The sequence below is a fragment of the Lampetra fluviatilis genome, chromosome 9, assembly GCF_964198595.1.
Source record: "Lampetra fluviatilis chromosome 9, kcLamFluv1.1, whole genome shotgun sequence".
Taxonomy (NCBI): Eukaryota; Metazoa; Chordata; class Hyperoartia; order Petromyzontiformes; family Petromyzontidae; genus Lampetra; species Lampetra fluviatilis.
Window position 1 is genome coordinate 11,935,532 of NC_136283.1, and position 19,647 is coordinate 11,955,178.

The following is a 19,647-nucleotide window of genomic DNA, read 5'->3' on the forward strand; positions in this document are numbered from 1 at the left end:
GCCGGGTGGATCAAGCGGTGGTGAGAGCGGTTGGGGGTTGACTCGGCCCATCATCCCTCCGGGATCAATAAGTACCACTTTGTGGGGAAGTCAACAATGATTGACCTCAATTGATAGATTCGTCCCACCATGGGAATGTGGAATTTACACCACTGGCTCAGGGCTGTAAAACAGATAAGCACCGCCTCGTTTGAGCAGATCGCTTTAATGGACAGAATCGATTACACTGTGGTGGCGGAAATTGATTGATGTACAGTAGAGTTGTATAGAAGTCGTGTAGTAATGTCAAATTTTTTGTTCGTATTCTCGGATTGTGTGCATGTGCTTTTTGGCTGCTTTTTAATGGAAGCGACGAGTTTCTTATTTTCGCTAATCAGGTAAAGACTTCAGCTGTTCGCGGAAGATTCTTATATTTTAGTGAATGTGTTGTATCCCTTGCTCGGTACTTGTTTTTTTAAATGTTTGATTTTAGTTCGTCTGTGTGGGAAGGCAATTTACAAAGTGGGATTTGTTCTCCACATTCACAGGGGGTCTAAGCGTTTTCAAAGTGTGAGAATTTTCCAAAGCTCGTTACAACGATCCACATGGATTGATTGCTTCGAGTCGTTTAATAAAAAAAACTCTTCAAAATCGTTTACACAAACCAAACCGAGAAATAAACATGCACAATTAGAAACGAGCGTTCGATGCATTTATTGTTTTTTAAAGCGCTTATTTTTCTATGTTTTACCAATACAATCAAAAGATCAATTCTAATTGCTCCCATTTCTTCAAATGCAATTTCTCCAGTTAACATTGTTCAAATTAAGCAATAAATTGTGTGGGTTTTAGAAAGATTGCATGCAGGTTTTTAGAAACGATTATAGGCTCCCTGCTGATCCCATGAGCGAGGTACACGGTGCATCACTGCACATCACAACCAGAGGCCCATTCCCACCCGAGCAAAGACTCCGGCGTTAAAATAAAACCTCCCCAAATTTCCCATTTACTATACGCAACTATTACGAAGGGTCGCAGCGTGCATAAGAATTTATCAAATATTATTATCCTTCAGAAAAATATGCGGCGATTATTGTGAAGATCAGGGTGGCGATGAAGCCGTTTCCCCTGATGAGGCCGGGTGGTGAATCACCAGGGCTCCGCTTGCTTCTCACTCACAAACCGCCCGTGGGGCTCGCCGGCTCCCGGAGGCAACAGCGCCAGGAACAGCGGCGTCTCCGCCCCCTCCTCGGGGCTCTTTGGGGCTTTTGGTCCAGCCATGTCTGTGCGCACCCAGCCTGAGCGGACACAGATAGTTACAGACATTAGGCTGTGTACAGATGCGCGAAACACTCAAACGTTACGAGAAGCTCGGTGTACACGTGCAGCCTTAGGCAGCAGTAGCAGCAGCATGTCCGTATGAAGCGCGCCATCGTTACAATAAATAATGGGAGCAATTAATACTTGGCAAAGCTGTTTAACCCTGGTGGAGCGCTCTGTTTTTTTTTTGCATGGGCTGCGCCGAGACGGAGAGCATTGCACGAGGCTTCAAAGGCTTCGCCAACACGCGAATGGCTCCCAATGACTTTCCACGGCCAACATGAACACACGGATAAGTGGTATTGCAGAGAAGTGCATGTGCACATGTACTCGTACCCATGGAGTTATATCGAAGTAGTGATGAATTAGAAAGTGAGGCTTATGATGCACGATTGATTTTTGGGTTCGGTCACATTTCTGTTTCGAGATCCTCCATCACTTGACAACCAAATTAGATTTTCACGTGGTGTACACACATTTAACGCCCCAATTACTGGTGCTTCAGCTCATTTATTGTTAAGATGACTGGTAAGATAAACTATAACGTCCACAACCAAACTTCGCCATGAGATGCGACATTTCGCTTAAAACTGAATCATCTTCAGGACAAGTTCCAGGAATTCGGAATAACATTCAGAAAGTCATGACCTCACAAAACACCCAATAAGATTTAAACTAGATATCAGAGGTGGGACAAAGTCATTGTTATGCAAGTCCAAGTCGAGTCGCAAGTCATCAAATTCATGACTCGAGTCTGACTCGAGTCCAAGTCACATGACTCGAGTCCACATCTCATAGGTGGGACAAAGTCATTGTTATGCAAGTCCAAGTCGAGTCGCAAGTCATCAAATTCATGACTCGAGTCTGACTCGAGTCCAAGTCACATGACTCGAGTCCACACCTCTGCTAGATATTAACCATATTTATATCTAGTTTAAAATTCATCTGAGCTAACGATTAACAGTATCCACGATATTAATTAACACTCAATATGAATCCTATTCTGTTGTAGATGTCACTGCCCCCAAAGAAGTGTACTCGGGCTTCAGTTGTTCACACTATGGGTTCCACAATCCTAGACCTTTAGTCACGACTTTCAGATGACTTCTGCTCAGATGTTACCCATCTTCCACACAGAGTGTTTGGGAGATACACTATGCCATATAGGCAGCAACGTGCGGAATGCAGTTTGCTGCGTGAGGTCGGGTCAACATGAGTATTTTATTATCACAGTCGGGGGTCGTGGTTATGGACTACATAAGCCATCAAAATCAGCAGTTCAGACGAGGTCACTTCTTTCAACATCTGTCATCCTCATTGCAGGAGAAGCCAAGGTCAGTGTGTGGTAGTCTAGCAAAGTCGGGCCTGTCAGATGGGGCCCGATAGCTATGCCCTGCATCCTAGCGTCTCTTTGTGTATCTCTGCATTTGTCCCCATCTCAGCGGATCTGTTTCAGTAATTGCGTCTGTTATGTCTGTAACTATATCGTTTGTGCGCATCTCTCAATATTTGCCTTTGTGCATTGCCCGCGCTGATTCTATCACTGTCGCTCAATCTCTCGTGTCCCTGTGCATCCTGATGTTTATTCTTAGTGAGCTTCTGTCTCTCTCTACTCCAAGAAAATATTTTTTTTCTTCTTCCTGAAGGTGCATCCAGACCATCTGTGAATTCAAATGCTATCAGCAATGTAGGTCACAAACTTATATAGCGATAGCAAGCAGCCTTGTATAAAAGTGCGAAAGTTGTAATCAGATATAAAAAGGAGTATAATTACGTAATTTATCTGCACAGGGTGTGAAGAAAGAAGCAACGTGCTTTGTGCGGAAGGTGAGCAAGGAAAACATTTGCATGCAAAGAGATGCAAGCGGCAAGAGTGGGTTGATCGTAAAACAACGACCTCCGTTGACTAAGCACCTGATTGGGATGGCATCTCAAGACACCGTGCAAAGCGAGGAAGGACTCAGCTGGGTGTGAAAAACTTGACAAGCCAATAATAAGAATGGGGAGGATTAATGCGAGGGACTTATGAAGAGCGCTGATTACAGAAGCACCTGCGCAAGAGGCAGAGAGAGTCACAGAGCTGGATCGTCAGTAAGGCAGACAGCTTTTGATTGGATTCTGCCAAGAAGTGTGACTCTTGACTTTGACGCATCACCCCGCACGTGGAAGGAGTACTCCAGTCTGGGCAAGACTGGTGGATTGTAGTTAGAGGAGGCACTGCTTCCTACAGATTATTTTCTTGAGAAACGACCCCAAGCTGCTGTTATATGTTTGTGTCTCTCTCTCTGGCTGTACGTCTCCGTATGTATCGCACAACTGTGTATTTATGTCCGTGTCTGCAAGTCTCTCTGCCGCTTTCTCTTTATCTCCCACATTCAAAGTTGCTCTGTCTTTCAATAGCTCCGTCTCCCTCCGAGTGTCTATCTTGACTTCTCGTTTTTCTCTCTCTCTCCTCTCACAGCCTCAATAACCAAATTGCTGTACTTGAGCAAATAAATAGCAAATAATAATGACCGTAAGGATGCATTTCCGAATTGTGTTCAATGTAATGCCTCAGTTTTCATATGCTTGGCTGTGCAGGGGAGCACTTTGGCACAAACTGTTCAGGAAAGTTGCTCATCTTAACCGAGAAACTCACTATAGCCGAATTCACTTCCACTGGACACTTGCTCTGCCAACTCCCTCGCTTTATCCAAATCGCGCATAAATACGCACTTGTTTTTAAGGGCTTATTTATATTTCTTGAATTGTTTTGGGGTTGGATTTTATTGGTGCGAGCCTGACGGCGTGTGTTTTGTACAGTGCCTTGTGATTGGTGCTTTAACATCAGAACCAAGATGCAAGTTTATGGTTAAATTTGCAATGAATTAGTCTCTGCAATGTCGTGAGCAAGATCATGCCTCAACGTAGCAAATCAGAACATATCCTTACTTTCTAACCGTATTTTACAAGTCACATTCCATTTTACACATACCTGGACAGCAAGCATTCAGCAAGATGTTGTCATTCGGTCGATTACGACTTAATTCTCTTGCATGGATGAGTGACATCACAGTAACCCCGATTTTGGACACTCCGTAGGCCGAATTCGCCCATCCGTTGTCTTGGTGCCGTCCTTGCTTTAAGACAGATGACAATCACTTGGTGGTAAGTAAAAAGTGCTATAATGTGGTTAACAAGCAGATTTGTGTTGGCACAAACACGCAAAATGTATGGTATATTCTCAAACCAAGAAGACTAATTCTTGGCAACAAATGCACAGTGTGCATAATTAACCGTCATGCTCCCTCGTTATGAAAGGGCAATGATTACGGCACAGACACAGTTCATCCACTCAGCGGAACACATCACGGGCAGAGACAACGTACGCTCAATCCTCGCAGTGGCTTTTGGCTAGCCATCCAACAAAGAAGGTCACTGCTTCGCATGCTTTGAGATGCGCTTCTGCGGCCGTCTGGAAAGCTCTTCCTTCTGATATTAGGTAGCCACTGGAGCTATGCACTTTTAAATCTAGATTGCCAACTAATTTATTTAGAATTTATGTTTGTGTCTAGTTTGTTGTCCTTCCCCCGCACCTCCGGTTAGCACGGTTGGATACGTACGGTGCGAAAGAAGTTTAACATACATACGTAGAACGTAAATCCTGGATCACTCGCACTCTTGCTTTCCCAACAGAGGTAAGCCCTACGTGTTTTGCAGTCTGATGGGCAAATAGATATCGTGCTTAATCCATCAAACTTCCAAAGACTTAAGATTATTTGGAGATGCTACATAAGCGGTGGTGCAAAAGCACAATACAAAACTCACATTCGTCAAAAACACTGTGGCCTTAAAAGAAAACATTTCATATATATATTTTTATTGAAGGCTTAAATAAGTAACTTGGGAAGTTGCAATGAAACATGAATTATCCATCACTGTACTCTATTAATACTGTATTTTAGAACACACTGTATTGTCTCGATACTAAGTATGACTGACACAGGCTATAGTACTTACTGCCCTGTTTTACATCGTGTTACATTTGCAAAACACAGTGAATGTGGACTTGTGATCTTTTCACATTCATCCCACTGTATTTACACACCCATGCAAAACCCATATACACTTCCTCAAGAAGCTATCAGCAGCCATTCATAGCAACCCAATTCGCTGCCTATTGGGGCATCAGAGCCAATCACAGTGATCTGATCCGCTGCCTATCGGGGTTTCGGCATCAGAGCCAATCACAGTGATCTGGTCCGCTGCCTATCGGGGTTTCGGCATCAGAGCCAATCATAGTGATCTGGTCCGCTGCCTATCGGGGTTTTGGCATCAGAGCCAATCACAGTGATCTGGTCCGCTGCCTATCGGGGTTTCGGCATCAGAGCCAATCACAGTGATCCGATCCGCTGCCTATCGGAGCATCAGCAGCCAATCACAGTGATCTCGCAAGGATGGTTCTGCACTGTGATGGTAAACCCAAGAGATGAAACATTCTCATCATAGGCAAATCTGTGACAAAGCCTAGTAAAATATGTTTAATAACAAGACTGTTTACAATGGGTAATATAAAAACTAAGATGAATTAATAATAATTTACGGTCTTTATCCAAAAGCAACATATCAACTAATCGACGTTGCGTACGATAGCTACGTGACGCTACGTCCAGTAGGGACCAGAAATGGTGGCCTCAGCAAGGCTGCACTGCTGCAGATTTGTGCTTGCCGGTGTGTGCAGCCAATGCAGCAGTGCAGCTGCTGCACGTAGACGAGTCTCAACACCCGAGGTCGTCTCAGGCCAGCATTTCCTGCTTCGCCTGTGCCTACAACACACGTGAGAGGCCAGGTCTCAATCTCCCTCAAGCTCTTGTCGTGTGGACATGCACAGCGCCTGAGCGCGCTGGCCTATCTGACAGGTCTCTGGGGCATCATCAATTAGATCTAGATTAAATACTACAAGGTTAGTCAGGCAGGCCATCGGTGCACTGACATGTACATGGGAGTGAACTATATATAGAGATTGCACCTTTCATTCAAAGAATCAAAATATTTATTTGGATTGGAGGAATCCGATGTGTTATAAAGCTACTTTTTACAGATGTCCAGTAGTTTCACAGATGTCCAAAAGGAGTGTGGCCATAAGATAGCTGCATCTAATTAGTTGTAATATTTGCTGGGAATCCAAATTATTAGAATGTAAAATGCAAGACAAAACATAACATGTTCAAAATGTATGTCGTCAAATGCAGAATTATCATCGCCACAAAACTTTACATCAATGAGGGAAAACAGTCAACTTACCTTTGCGTCTTCGACGAAGTGATTCATCAGCTCGGTGAGTTCCTCTTCGGTGATCGTTTCACTGCGAAACTGGGCCTGGAGCTCAGCGCTGCAGGCAGCCAGCGCGCGTTTACTCTGCAAACTGGACACATTCACCACGCGTCCTCCAGGGCGCACCAGCTTCAGGAGAACCTTCGACACCGCCAGCGTCCCAAAATAGTTGGTTTGCATCGTTACCTCCGCCTGTGTTCCAAACGGTGTCGTGTCAGCCACTAGTACAAGGAACAAAACACATGTAATTTAGCGATACACCGCACGAACAATAACAAAAATTACCAAAAATCTCAAACAGGACACTCTGGAATAAAGTCATGAATAGTGAAGCTACTGCTGTTCTGTTTATGGCAACAGAATACTAAGTGTATCAATTTTGGAGATTGTCCATTTATAATCTCAATTCCAATTGAACAACAAAAGTACTAGGATCACGTTGCTTCCAGGATTATCTTGAATAATGAGATTTTATTTAGACAGAGAAATCTCAATAAGTTTAAGGCCATCAGGAGGGTCATGATGCATAGAAGTTTTGCCATGAAATTGTAACGCGATGCTCAATGTTTCGCACTCTTATAACCAACGCCAACATTTTGATATTAAGCAGCGATGGCGAGATGTTAACTCCCTCGCCTGGCATACAAGAGGTCGTGGGTTCGATCCCGGCCCCGACGCCTGTATATTTGGAGTTTGCACGTTCTCCCTGCGGTCGCGTGGACTTTTCTCCGGGTCCTACGGTTTTTCCCTAAACATTTAGAATCAACACGAGTTCAGAGTATTTGACTGCTATAAATTTCCACATGATAAGCCACTTCGTTGAGCTGTCATTTTTGACCGAGTCTCTCTTGAAAAAAAGAGCTATACCATAAACCCTCGCTATGCGCAAGTTTTGCAAACTCGCGAGTTACTAAATGCATTACCATTCCCCCTCCCCATTTTCCCCCTTGAACAAGGTTTCTGCATTCGCGAGCATTTTCAAGAACGTAACCCTCGCAAATAGAGGGTTGACTGTATAGCCCAGTGGGCCTTACCTGGTAAAAGAGAAACGTTTACAATTTTTTTTATAGTTTTAATTTAACCCAACTCTACTGGATATTGCAACAATGACATGGGTAGAAATGGGTCTTGAAAAGTCGAGAGCGTCATTGGATGCGGAACGAATTTTTGCTATCCCGCGGGGAAGTGAATGCAACGGACGACTCTTGACCATGCGGTTTGCTGTTTGATGTTTGCCACATAGCGGAACACATTGTCAACAGTTCAATAGCAATGCTTTACTTCCTAGTTTGTTAGGAAAATATGAACCAAAAAATATATATTTTTGTTGACGAGTGGTAATTTCATAACAACACATTCAAGTATTGGGATCCACATTGTATCATTTATGTAGCAGTCTTGGCTTTTGCTTCACTGCGATACCATCAATGGACTTGCCAAAGAGCCTATTGACACAGCATGGGCCTAATGAGTGAACTAGCTCCTGTACCTATCCAATTCTCTTAATACCATTCACGCCACACGTCATCCGAATAACGAATAAACATTTCCCACACAGATTGGTTATTGCAGCGAGCGCAATAACCATTAAATACGTGCCGTCTGCTTCACAGTCAACGTTAAAGATCCTCTGACGTCATTCGAAACGAGTATTCTGTGCTGGCGTCTTGGGTCCCAATTTGGCAAATGACTCAATTGGGATTACACATGGCAGTAATTGCCCCCTACTGGTAGACTAATGCCCGCTTGCAGATCAGGTGTGCCGAGTCACTTCATGCTGTACTGAGACAGCTGTCACTTTCTCACATGTGCAGCAGACGAGATGCAAGTCACCGTTTACTGCGTTGTAAAGCACTCCGAGAGGCCGCGGTGTGAACGGCGCTCTATCAAAAACAAGTCATTGTCATAAATCATCATCATTGCCACATATTGCTATGCCTGGAAAATTGACATCAGTCTATCCATATACACTTCATATGTTATGAAAAAATACCGACAAAACTCCTAATCCGACTGCTATAAAAAACCCTACCACAACAGCGCTTACAATGCCAATTCCCAGACCTATTGTAATTTTTTAGTAAGACTGACAACACACACTTTTGAAAAAAAGTGCTTTTATTGAAAAATACTAAATTACCATGAGGCTGCCTGCGTGGCTTCGAGACGCGCGTTGAGGTGCGCACGCCTGCGGATGTCGGTGCCTGGCAGAGCAAGCGCATAGTGGGCCACGCGCGCTCGGGGACGCGTGCCTCCCGGCTCGAGGAAGCGTGTGCACGCAAACGTGTGTGCACGTTTGTGTGTCGGCGTGTTTCCACACGAGCGCTTCTGGACCGCCCAATCCTCCAAACAAAGTGGAGGCTCGCTTAATCGACTGGGCCTGTCTGCCATCTTTTAGTTGTCCTTGAAGAAGATGGATGAAAGCAGTCTCTTAAAATTACGAGCCACGTTCACTCATCGGTCTCGACGTGACATCCTGCCTGCTCTGATGAATGAAAACTCTCCTCTGCTTTCAAGCCCTTGACAGAATGGCTTTAAAATAGTAAATTCTGTCGATTTGCCATTCAAACATGGAAAAGAAGTAGCTTCGGGATAATCATGTTCTGTTAAAACAGCCAACTTTTTTTAATTACACAACAAAAAGATTGATATTTCAAGGCATATCCAAGTAATTAAGCAATGCCCTCAACCACACAATAGAGATGCTGCATACATGTTTAATTAAAAACATAATGGGCTGGTGTAAGCAATATTCCCTTCAGATAAATATGAAAACAACATTTGCAGTTATTTGGGACTCGTTAACAGCTGGTCGGAATATCACCGAACAGGGAACATTGCAGGCTATAAAAGACCAATCATGCAGAGACCCTAGACTTTGGACATCACCCTGGACTCAAATCTGTTTTGTTCAATCATGATACAGTCAAATCTGAAAAATGTAATCTAGGTCAGACTGCTTGTTTGTTAAACATCCTCTGCCAAGGGTTGAGACGATCCTCTTGGCTGGTTCTACTGAGGCTCAATTATCACAAAATATGTTTTTTCCCTGGGTCTTTCTGCAAAGGGACTCAAGAGGTAACCAGATGCACAGCTCTGAAGCACACCTTATTTTAAAATTCTGGGATCAGGTGACTCCTCTCTGGAAGAAAATGCGCTGGATCCCGACATTTGAGATGCCAGTTATTGATCCCATTATAATCGCATGAAGTGCTCCGAGAATTGGCCTCTACTCAAAGTGTATTTCTATCATCGCCCAGTGAGGCAAATCATCTTCATGATCAGTACCCATGATCAATCCACTGCTGGATGACGGCCTCCCCCAAGAGTGAGGCAAACTCATTCTGGCGATCGCCAACTTCTCCACGAATACCCAGAGACTTCCAAAAGCTGCTCTGTCTGCACACCTAACCATGCAATAGCTACCCTTAAGCCTTAGGTTTAAATCCAGGAAGCCGTTATGGATACGCGTCTCTAAAAATAAAGACAAAAGCACTCGATGGTCTGAATGTTGGGCAGCTAAGAACGTGGTAAACAAAAGCATCATTGAGGACCCGACCATGGAAGTACCGATATTCTCTCATGACAAATGTGGACCACACTGGCGCAGCATGGGAGATGCGCCTTGTCGTACACGTTGCTCCACAAATGGAATATCAAAGAATTGCCAAACTGCGACTGTGGAAAAGCCCAAACGATAAAACACATCACCGACAAGTGCGCCATTCACGCACACCCTGGCGGTATTGCTGCGATCCACACAGATTAGTTGAAGCATTCAACTTTGACAAACTGTTTCTTCCCCCCCCCCCTCATGCCATACGAAAGAAGAAGAACCTGTGGTTCAGTCCCCAAATATAAATCAGTTTATGGCATTCTCGAGACTTTTTATTCTTCATGCATACATCAGCTCACCCCAGACAAATAGCATTGTAGCTGGTTTTGATGAAAAAGATAGGAAGTTTTGTTGGAATTGTTCCTACTACTAGCCCATGAGGAAAGTGTGTTTGTGGATTGGTTGTCATTTCTCCATGTGCCATAGTAGTTCTACAACAGCTGGTTCACTCACCCGGCCGCTACTTTGTCTCGGCTGCACTTTGGGACACGTTTAGAGTGAAGTACAGCATAAAAAGATAAGGATGATAATCAATAAAATTTATAAAATGTTCCTCTAAAACTTCGCGATTTTAGATTTTGTGTAAACATAAAATGCACATTTTAAACTTTATATATATAAATTATATGCTGTATTATGCTGCAGGTTATGTTAAATGTGCAATCTTATTTAAATAATTTCAAATATCACTAATCACATTGCCAAGAACGTTAATTTTTATATCACAACAAAGGCATTAAATCATGAACTACAATTTGGAACTTAACCCGAGTAAGAAAGGAAAAGATACCAGGCAGCTTTACTGCTTCGGAGAGTCGTGCTCATGTCAAGTCCTGCAGAGAGATTCTGGCTGTGAAGCTGGGAATCCACCCGTGATGAGATCTGAAGTGAACTGCAGTGAGTTGTCTCAACTGATCACCATCGGCTATATTTGGGTTTTGTTTAACTTGGCCCCACGCTACGGTGTAGAGAATTGCGAGACGATGGAGATGCGTTTTTTTTAAACCACTGTTCAGAGCCAGACCTTTTGAAGTGGCTCGTTTTTCGAGATACAAGCAGGACAAAAACGGTGATACAATCCAAAAAAGGTGGTCAATAATAAATTTAAATGTAATTGCATTTGGTAAAAACAATAGAATATTTATTTATACTGGAGGAATCCGATGAGCCATGAAGCTCTTTGTCACACATGTTCAGTAGGGACGGGGTCAGCAAGTTACAACAAACAATGCAAAAACCCTGATAGGAGTGCAAAGTAGAGAAAAGGTAAGCAAGTCACGCAACAAATATATAAATAGAAATAAAGTATACGGGTGCAAATTGCATACGTACGTAAAATCCTACCGATTTTTCAACAAATGCATGACAGAGAGGCCATGTGAAAGAGTCAAGCAAACGAGCCACACCGATCTGGACAGAATTAAAGTGAAATACTCTTTCAGCAGCAAGACTGAAATCAATGGCACTGATATAACAATTATATAATCCTCAAATCATTAACAAAACACAGCATACATTTATGGAAACACCACACCCCAATGACAATATGAATGATCTTGGTCATGTTTTTCTCGAGTAAACTGACACTTTTGTATACTGCTCACCTTTGAACGCGATGCCGGCATTGTTAATCAAAACGTCGATGCCTCCGTACTTCTCGCGCACAAAGCCCGCGAAGCTGTCGATGCTCTTCTTGTCAGTGATGTCCAGCTGATGGAACACTGCCTCCTGGTCCCCGTGAGTCAAGGTGGACAAGGCTTGGACGGCGCGCTGACCATTTTCTTCGTTACGCGCCGTCAATAATATGTCTCCGGTCCACTTGCCGCAGAGCCCTTTCGCAACGGCCAAGCCAATGCCCTTGTTGGCGCCTGTAACGACCGCTACTTTCTTTAACATTTCTCTGTCAAAAGAGATTTATATTGCACATTTCATTATTGGCATTTTTTTTTGGTTATAATTATTATTGAGAAATTTAATTTTTAACCATACCCACAAACGTAACAAAATATACATTTATGGAAAAACACCATTGGCACTTTATCAGAACTGAATGCAACTAGAAATACACTTAACATGATCGTATCTCATCGTTGATATATAATGCATGCGCAATGTTTATTACGAAGGTCATTGGGGTGCATTGGTGACTGCACATGGCAGTGTTAAGCATCACCGGGCTACGGGAAGTTTTTCCCGCCACCACTGACTGGATGTGCTTGTTCAGTCTGTTCATGATAGGTCACAGATACAAGCACAGGCGGAGCCAGTGGGGGGGGGGGGGGTGGCACGTGCCACCCCAATGATCCGATCCAAATCCCTAATTTCGATCGGATCATTGGGGTTTATTCGTAATAAATTGGCATTTTTCGACCCCCACTGCCACTGTGTAGCATATTATTGTGCCAGGGACTCTATGAGATGATAGGACAATAGTCTAAGTCCATAATTGGCAATAAGTAACGGCAAAGTAGTTATAAGCGACTCACAGAATTGTGCGCAGTTGTGTATACAGTACACGACTTCCCTGAAGGCATACCTTCAGCGAACGCGATGCCGATCACACACGGTTCGAATTCGACCCTCGATCGATGGCTGCGCCATCGCCGCACACGCGTCAAATAAAAAGCAACGGACAAGTCCTTACTTACTAACAACTTCTATCATTTTTCATTGCTGGAGGGGTTGCCACCCCCAACTGAAAATCCTGGCTCTGCCATTGGTTACAAGTATCAAAAATAATTCTGAATAAACATGCTTATATCGAATGGACTGCCTTAAGGCAGCTGATTATAGATGGTTTTTTTAATGACCAGGACACAAATTGCCTAGTTGAAGTTGGGCCCAGTCAGGGTCATAAGCCTTATATAATACAATCCTTGTTTTAAGTTTGGTTAATGGCTGTTACTTAGTTTTATAGATTTTCCAATCAGTGGCATTTAAAAAAAAAATGTGGCTTGAAATCATAATTCCACCACGTTGGGCAAAATGAGCATGTTGTTACAGTGAGTGCAGCCTCTGCTCAAGTTCAGCACATTGTGGGTGACCGATCACTACGAGGGAATGGCTCTTTGCAATCGCCCTCCTCACCTGCTTCTCCATGCCCACCTCTTTGCTCCATCTCCCCACGTATGATCTCCCCGTCTGCCAGGCCAATTCCCCTCATTCACATCGTGTCAGCGTGTCTCATCTCTCTTGCCTCTATTTCATTTTACACCATGTCTTAACAACAATCCTCTCACCTCCTCTCACCTCACCTCCCTCATGCATTTTCCTGTCTGTCGTGTCTCGTAAGTATCTCTGCTCACTGCCAGTCGGCACCCCATCCCCATTAGAGTGTCCAATTGCCAGTGCGGGTCTCGCCGTCAGATCACACCTCCACCTGCCAGAGCCTTCTGACCACCATAGATGCCGGCACTGGCCATTCACCTCATTGGGTATATTTAGCTGAAAGCAAACCTCTCCTCAGTGCACACCCAGAGTAGAGGAAGCACGGCTGAGTGATGCAATGGGACCGGACTGTCCCATGGAAGACTCATGAGAGGTGATGATGGTGATAGTTAGAGGGGGGCATGTGGGTGACTCACAAGTGATCCGGATCCGCTCTTCAAAAGCTGGAGTTCTCCACACCCTGGCCCAACACAAAATAGGACAACTTAGATGGGTTTGACGCAGCAATACAATATGAGCAGATGTTCACTTCACAGTCTCAATTCAAAGTTTTTCTGTGTGTAAATTAGCATTAGAGCAGCATTCCACATTCATATGGTGGGGACATGTTCATAATAAACTTTTCTGGGTGAGATCGCGTTATTTATAAATGTGTCGTAACCATCCACCACCCGACATGGCCAATCAGCAAAAAAAGTGTCACGTTGACAAAAGACAAATAGTTCACTACTTTAGCCCACCGGTGTGTTGTAGAGTGAAACCACAACATTTACAATTTTTGAGTACAACGTTTCGCTAGTAATTGCATCCAGCATTATCGGGCAATTCGCTAGATGCTGGATGCAATTGCTGATTGGCCGTGTCGGGTGGTGGAGGGTTACACCACATTTATAAATAATGCGATCTAACCCAAAAACGTTTATTATGAATAATATTGGTCGCGAAAGCCTACGTGTTAAACAGGGGACATGTTGATTCACAAGATAACCACAATTAACTTCCCACATAGTGTTATTCATTTTATAGATCATAGAGGAATAATGGGCTGTGTCGAACTGACAACCATCCAAATGAGTCGAAATCTGCTCAGAGCTACCCATATGCAGCGTGCCCCATGTTGTCCTCTTCCTCCCCGTGATCTGAAAACATGTAATTTTTTTCATAATTGATTTCTGGGTGAAGCCAAGTAATTATATGGGTAATCTAAGTCGTAAGACCTTCCAAACAAATTCAATCGTCACACGTACATGTGCTAAACGTTCCAATTATTGTTTAAGCTCACCGTGTCGTTCATAGCAAATCTCACAACCAAATTTTGCGATTAGATTCGCGAAGTCCGACACCGCGCCAAACGACGCCGTTTTGGCTTCACAGTAATGCCTGCATTACGTCCGTACGAATACGAACCGTTAAATTTCAATGACTGCAACATCAAAGGAATCATGGCTTATTTAAAACCAGAAAGGCCAAAACAACTGCGTCTGCCAACAAGATGTGTTACCGTCACATGGATGCCATCTGCAGCCTCAAGTTGTCGGCTCCTAATCTCGCACTGATTCACTCTGGAATTCCCTTCCATGGTCTCTTTTGCGAAGCTCTTCGGGAACAAAAACGTTGCTCAATTCGAGAAACGCGTTAACTTCTCACCTGTTACAACACCTACAGCGATGTTTGTTGATGGCAGTTGAACACTTTGAACCTCTCACTTTTGAATGTTTTTGTATCCTTACAAAAGCCCAAGTGTTAAATGTTATGTTAATGATTAACCACTTACACAACCGTTGCTTAACCGACTGGCTCCGTCGAGTCGCATACACGCTCCCAGTGTGACCCCTTATCCAGGCCTTCACAAACAGCGCCATACGACACACCCTGACAGTACATGTGCAGTACTAATGCAGTACTGTAACAATACATATGCAGTACGCTGTTTCAGTGTTACAATAATGCATATGCACTGTGTAACAGTGCACTGTGTAAAAGTGCATAGGCGGTAGTGTACCACAGAAACTCAGAGTACTGCATGTACCGTATTGTGCAACCACTGTTACAGAACACATTTATTATGGTTTTAGGACACATGCGGAACTATTGTACTTCTAATTTTACACACAAACTGTGACAAAAAACACATAGGTGAATAATTGTACAATTTTCCCAATGGGATTGTGAATATCATACTTCACACCACGCCGGTCGGTGAAGGTTGGCGAAGGCAAGAAAGATTAGATTTTAAAATAGAGTAAAAAAAAATTAAAAGTAAAGATTTTTTTTATTTTAGCAGGTAAGGTCCACTGGGCAATGTAGCTCTTTTTCAGAGGCGACCTAGCCACAAATGATAGCTCAACGAAGTGGCTTATCACATGGAAATTGATAGCAGCCAAATACTCTCAACGCATGTTTCTAAATGTGGAGGGAAACCCGAAAGACCCGGAGAAAAATCCATGCGACCACGGGCAGAGAGAGACAAGCAAACTCCAGATATACAGCTGGCGTCAAGGTCGGATCAAACCCACGACCTCCTGTATACCAGGCGAGGTAGTTAACATCTCCTAGCGACCGTGATGATGATGAGAGACGAGCAAAATTCAAAATATACAGCAGGCGTCAGGGTCGAGAGTGAACCTACGACCTCCTGTAGACCAGGCGAGGTAGTTAACATCTCCTAGCCAACGTGATGATGATGAGAGACACCGCAAACAAAAAATATACATGTGTTAGGGTTGAGATCGAACCTACGACCTCCTGTAGACCAGGCGAGGTAGTTAACATCTCCTAGCCAACGTGATGATGATGAGAGACACCGCAAACTCAATATAAACATGTGTCCGGGTTGGGATCTAACCTACGACCTCCTGTAGACCAGGCGAGGTAGTTAATATCTCCTAGCCAACGTGATGATGATGAGAGACAACGCAAACTCAATATAAACATGTGTCAGGGTTGGGATCTAACCTACGACCTCCTGTAGACCAGGCGAGGTAGTTAACATCTCCTAGCCAACGTGATGATGATGAGAGACAACGCAAACTCAATATAAACATGTGTCAGGGTTGGGATCTAACCTACGACCTCCTGTAGACCAGGCGAGGTAGTTAACATCTCCTAGCCAACGTGATGATGATGAGAGACAACGCAAACTCAATATAAACATGTGTCAGGGTTGGGATCTAACCTACGACCTCCTGTAGACCAGGCGAGGTAGTTAACATCTCCTAGCCACCGTGGCGTCCGAACAGTCGAAGTTGCCCCATTGTAGGAGCAGCACGATCTGGCAGACTCCAAAACCCCCCATCACTCACCCTCCAAAGTCGGGAATCTCTTTAATCACCGAGGGGGCGAATGCGACTTAAAAAGAGACACCTTCTATGGGAAACACATTGCGACTTGTCACCGAGACTTGGATCTCGCTTCTCGCCCTGCACACAGGTGACTGTGGACCGCTTTGGTGTATATTGTATAGGCACCAGGTGACCGCTTTGGTGTATATTGTATAGACACCAGGTGACCGCTTTGGTGTATATTGTATAGACACCAGGTGACCGCTTTGGTGTATATTGTATAGGCACGCAGGTGACTGTGGACCGCTTTGGTGTATATTGTATAGGCACGCAGGTGACTGTGGACCGCTTTGGTGTATAATGTGTGCAGGCATTGAAGCGCGATCCGAGTCTCGGTGTCCACTCGCAATGTGTTTGGAAGTCGTGTTTGTCCCCCCCCCGCTCGGTGATTAAAGAGATTCCCGAGTTTGGAGGGTGAGTGATGGAGGGTGAGTGATGGGGGGTTTTGGACAGGGGCGGTTTCTTCATTAGGGCGATTGGGCGACGCACCACCAATGTCATTCAACCACAGAGTCACGCTAGCCGTCACTGTGCCTCTGGATATAGTCCAATCAGCGTCATGTCACGTTCTGTGGAGTACCGCCTCTTTTTGGGCGATTTCACTCCGGCTGAGAATCGCCCAGAGTGGTCCCATAGACTTACATTCAAAGATGTTTTTTTTCTAACGGGGGGCGCTGCAATGCATTCTCTATGGCTTCCGGGAAGGCTCGCACTAACGTGCTTACGTCATCATACGTAAGCACGTTGCATCCAACAATATTATTTGTCGCCACCTAGTGGAATCTTTAATAAAATAAACTTGAGTGGATTGTATTAATAGTGAGTATAGAAACAAACAAGATGTATTGTAAGAGTCACTTTATTTTTCATTAATATTAAAGAAGTGAAGTTGCCTTTACATGCTTAAGCTGTTAATTTATCCTTTGCATGGGTGGACCTTATCCTTATAAATCATCCAGACATTTGCCCCCACTGAGAGATTTTGCAGGAGCCGCCACTGGTTTTGGAGTCTGCCAGATCGTGCTGCCCCTACAATGGGGCAACTTCGACTGTTCGGACGCCACGGTGGCTAGGAGATGTTAACTACCTCGCCTGGTATACAGGAGGTCGTGGGTTCGATCCAGACGCCTGTTGTACATTTTGAGTTTGCGTTGTCTCTCTCATCATCTTCATCACGGTGGCTAGATGTTAACTATCTCGCCTGGACTACAGGAAGTCGAAGGTTCGATCCCAACCCTGACACGTTGTATATTTTGAGTTTGCGGTGTCTCTCTCTCTCATCACGGTGACTATGATATGTTAACTACCTCGCCTTCGATCCCGACCCTGACGCCTGTTGTATATTTTGAGTTTGCGATGTCTCTCTTCATCATCACGGTGGCTAGGAGATGTTAACCACCTCGCTTGGTATACAGGAGGTCGTGGGTTCGATCCCGACGTCTGCTGTATATTTTGAGTTTGCGTTGTCTCTCTCTCATCATCACGGTGGCTATGAGGTGTTTCTTGCTGTGGATTTCACACTTAATGATGATTGCTTGTATTGCAGTCGAAACTGCAGTCGTGTGAATTTTTATTGTATTAAATTCGTATAATTTTATTATTTCCCTTCTACGTGACTTTACCGAAAGAACCAAGAATATGAATCCCTGCAGTCACGAAAGCTTTAAATGAAATAGTTTTAGTTGAGTGCGATAAGTTTACAGGTCACCTCGTGGTCGTACAACAAAAGGCAAAGCTCCCCCGTGTAGCCTTAACAGACGGCTGGGGCAAGAGGCGTCAGCGAGCACCACCTAGGAAAGCTACCGGGGCAAGGCACACGAAGAGGGTGGACAGCACGCCCGACCACCTTTGTCTCCCCCAGAGACCAGGTACTCATTTGAGGCTGAGTCGACCTAGGCAAGGTCCCGGGACAGGGTTCAGATGTGATAACCACGTTGCTGGAAAGATTATTTGACAAAATAGTTAAAGATTGTTAATGGTGATGGTACCGGTGAGTTGTGTAGATGACGATGTTAATGCTGATTGTGTTCATGACGATATAGTTGTTATGTAACGGTGGGGTTTATGATGTGATTATGGTGATGTGAATAGTGATGTGATTCTGATGTGCATGGTGATGTTATGATGATGTGAATGGTTATGTGATTATGATGATGTGATTATGATGATGTGAATGGAGGTAGTGATGTGGTGATGATGATGTGAATGGTGATGATGGTGATGTGATTATGATGTTGTAATGATGTGAATGGTGATGATGATATGGTGATGATGTGAATGGTGATGATGATATGATTATGATGATGTGGTGATGATGTGAATGGTGATGATGATGTGAATGGTGATGATGTTGTGATGATGAAATGGTGATGATGATGTGAATGGTGATGTGAATGGTGATGATGATGTAAATGGTGGTGATGTCGTGATTATGATGATGTTGTAATGATGATGTGAATGGTGATGATGATGTTGTGATGATGATGTGAATGGTGATGATGATGTTGTGATGATGATGTGATTATGATGATGTTGTGATGATGATGTGAATGGTGATGATGTTGTTGTGATGATGTTGTGGTGATTATGATGATGTGGTGATGATGATGTGAATGGTGATGATGTTGTTGTGATGATGTTGTGGTGATTATGATGATGTGGTGATGATGATGTGAATGGTGATGAGCGTGCGCCGCCTCACCGCAATCCTGAAACTCGGAAGAGGAGAGGTCTCGGCAGCCAATCAGGGCGCGCGACTTGACGTCACCCTGCGAAGTCGAGGCAATGACGTCATGGCGCGTTGATAAAGTGACGTCATGGCGCGTTGATAAAGTGACGTCAAAACACGTCGAGACAGTGACGTCAAAAACGTTGAGACAGTGGCGTTGTAGCGTACCGAGATAGTTGCGT

The 19,647-nt window shown here is 44.1% G+C and overlaps 1 protein-coding gene across 2 annotated transcripts; it reads right to left on the minus strand.

The window, feature by feature from the left end:
• Positions 1-678: 678 nt before the first annotated feature.
• Positions 679-19,516, minus strand: CBR1 (carbonyl reductase 1). 2 transcript variants are annotated; one of them, XM_078859785.1, is made up of 6 exons: positions 19,439-19,516; positions 13,813-13,856; positions 11,833-12,128; positions 6,583-6,833; positions 4,274-4,418; positions 679-1,277 (listed from the first exon to the last, which is right to left on the minus strand). In XM_078859785.1, the coding sequence occupies exons 3-6, from the start codon at positions 12,122-12,124 to the stop codon at positions 1,129-1,131; spliced, it is 837 nt and encodes a 278-aa protein (XP_078715911.1). In that variant the 5' UTR covers positions 12,125-12,128; positions 13,813-13,856; positions 19,439-19,516; the 3' UTR covers positions 679-1,128. The 2 variants fall into 2 exon arrangements, with proteins under 2 accessions (XP_078715911.1, XP_078715912.1); XM_078859786.1 differs by lacking the exon at positions 19,439-19,516 and adding an exon at positions 15,171-15,240.
• Positions 19,517-19,647: the final 131 nt, after the last annotated feature.

What these genes read in the sequence shown, in the direction of transcription:
- CBR1 (XM_078859785.1), bottom strand. Translation starts at nt 12,124, where the DNA reads ATGTTAAAGAAAGTAGCGGTCGTTACAGGCGCCAACAAGGGCATTGGC. An exon ending in TGCCGGCATCGCGTTCAAAG is followed by an intron (nt 6,834 to 11,832) that starts GTGAGCAGTATA and finishes TCCTTGTACTAG; the next exon opens with TGGCTGACACGACACCGTTT. An exon ending in GCTGAATGCTTGCTGTCCAG is followed by an intron (nt 1,278 to 4,273) that starts GTATGTGTAAAA and finishes GTGTCCGCTCAG; the next exon opens with GCTGGGTGCGCACAGACATG.